This window comes from Quercus suber, unplaced genomic scaffold (assembly GCF_002906115.3).
Source record: "Quercus suber isolate HL8 unplaced genomic scaffold, Cork oak 2.0 scaffold_806, whole genome shotgun sequence".
In the NCBI taxonomy this organism is placed as follows: domain Eukaryota; kingdom Viridiplantae; phylum Streptophyta; class Magnoliopsida; order Fagales; family Fagaceae; genus Quercus; species Quercus suber.
Window position 1 is genome coordinate 64968 of NW_027070241.1, and position 1543 is coordinate 66510.

The 1543-nt window shown below is 34.4% G+C and overlaps 1 protein-coding gene across 1 annotated transcript; it reads left to right on the plus strand.

Moving 5' to 3' along the window:
- The first annotated feature begins 206 nt into the window (after positions 1 to 206).
- LOC136064952 (probable RNA-binding protein ARP1) lies at positions 207 to 1258 on the plus strand. Its single transcript, XM_065767462.1, has 2 exons — positions 207 to 815; positions 1067 to 1258. The coding sequence occupies exons 1-2, from the start codon at positions 633 to 635 to the stop codon at positions 1241 to 1243; spliced, it is 360 nt and encodes a 119-aa protein (XP_065623534.1). The 5' UTR covers positions 207 to 632; the 3' UTR covers positions 1244 to 1258.
- The last annotated feature ends 285 nt before the right edge of the window (positions 1259 to 1543 follow it).

Sequence of the window (1543 nt, forward strand, 5' to 3'; positions counted from 1 at the left end):
TATTGAGGGACATAATAATAGTAGAAAAACCCACACCCACGCTCATGATTGCGCGTGGTATGGAATAATATGAGGTAATGATATTCACGTAGTAAGCACACATTATAATGGGCGCGTGAGAAAGTGAATTTTGGAGAAATAATGTAACGAGGTGGGGGCTGCTGTTTTGTATATAATTCATGTCCGTATTATGAGAGCCCCTTTCCTCTTTTTCTAACTTTTGCTTTCTCTTCCCTCCTAATATTTCACTTCTCTTTTTTATTCATCTCTCTCTCTCTCTCTCTCTTTCTTATTATCAATACCACTGCTCCTTCCATCACCACCAAATCCAAATTCACCACCTCTAATATCTTGAAAAGATCCATCTAGGTTTAGTGGGTTTTCCTCATATTCATCTTGTACCACAACTAAAATAGTCTAGATCCATCTTTGTGCCATAGTGCTAGCTAGGACTTATTTCATTATTGACACAGCACACACATACACAACTAGTAGTACTACTACTACTAGTATCACTACTTCTGCCCACTTTTATTTGGAGAGATATCAAGGTGGTGGTGGTGGTGGTGGTGGTGGTGTAACAGATTTTGTAAGAGAAAATTTTGAGGAATTAAAGTGACCAAATTTTAAAGATGACTCCAGCTAATTTGGCAGGGCAGTTTGGTGACACAACTTATACCAAGGTATTTGTTGGAGGCTTGGCTTGGGAAACCCAGAAGGAGACCATGAAGAAATACTTTGAACAGTTTGGTGAGATCTTGGAGGCTGTTGTCATCACTGACAAAGCCACAGGAAGATCCAAAGGCTACGGATTTGTATGCTTCTTCTTTACTTTCTCTCACATTTTTGCTTGCATATAGATTTTGTCTAATTTATCTCACTATTCAATATCTTATATGGTATCTTTGTACTTTGTCCTTTTTTCACTAGATCGCGAGCCAAATGAAAGATCTAGAATTGTTAATTTCTCAAAAGAAATGGAATTTATAAAACAAAAAAGAGAAAATATTAATAACTCTTTTCTGTTCATAATTGTGATGGAAAATTAATGTTATTTCTATTTTAGGTAACTTTTCGAGAACCCGAAGCTGCCATGAGAGCTTGTGTTGATGCTGCTCCAGTGATAGATGGGAGGAGAGCTAATTGCAATCTTGCTTCTTTGGGTGTTCAAAGATCCAAACCTTCAACACCAAAGAATGGTATACTACTTTTTATTTCTTTTTCTTCTCTTTCTGTTTTTTAATATTATTTATTTCATACTATATGGATTATATTTAGGTTATGTGGTATGAATATGATACATCAGATCTGAGAAAAAAGGTTCCATAAAATCTTCCATTTTATTTATCACTATACAAAGATGCTTAATTTGAAGTAGCCATCTATGTTAGTTCAATATCTAGAAAGAACTCTTATAATATTTTTCAGTGCCATATATGATACACCGGGATTGATTTATGTTAGTAGTAATATTTTTTCCTTTTAAATATTTTTTTCTTTCTTGCTTACATTATTTTATGTTTCTTAATCAGTTCCTTCTCTA

Bases quoted from the DNA above. Each gene is read 5' to 3' on its own strand.
- LOC136064952 (XM_065767462.1), top strand. From the start codon at position 633: ATGACTCCAGCTAATTTGGCAGGGCAGTTTGGTGACACAACTTATACC. The intron at 816-1,066 runs GTATGCTTCTTC...TTTCTATTTTAG, and splicing joins GATCCAAAGGCTACGGATTT to GTAACTTTTCGAGAACCCGA.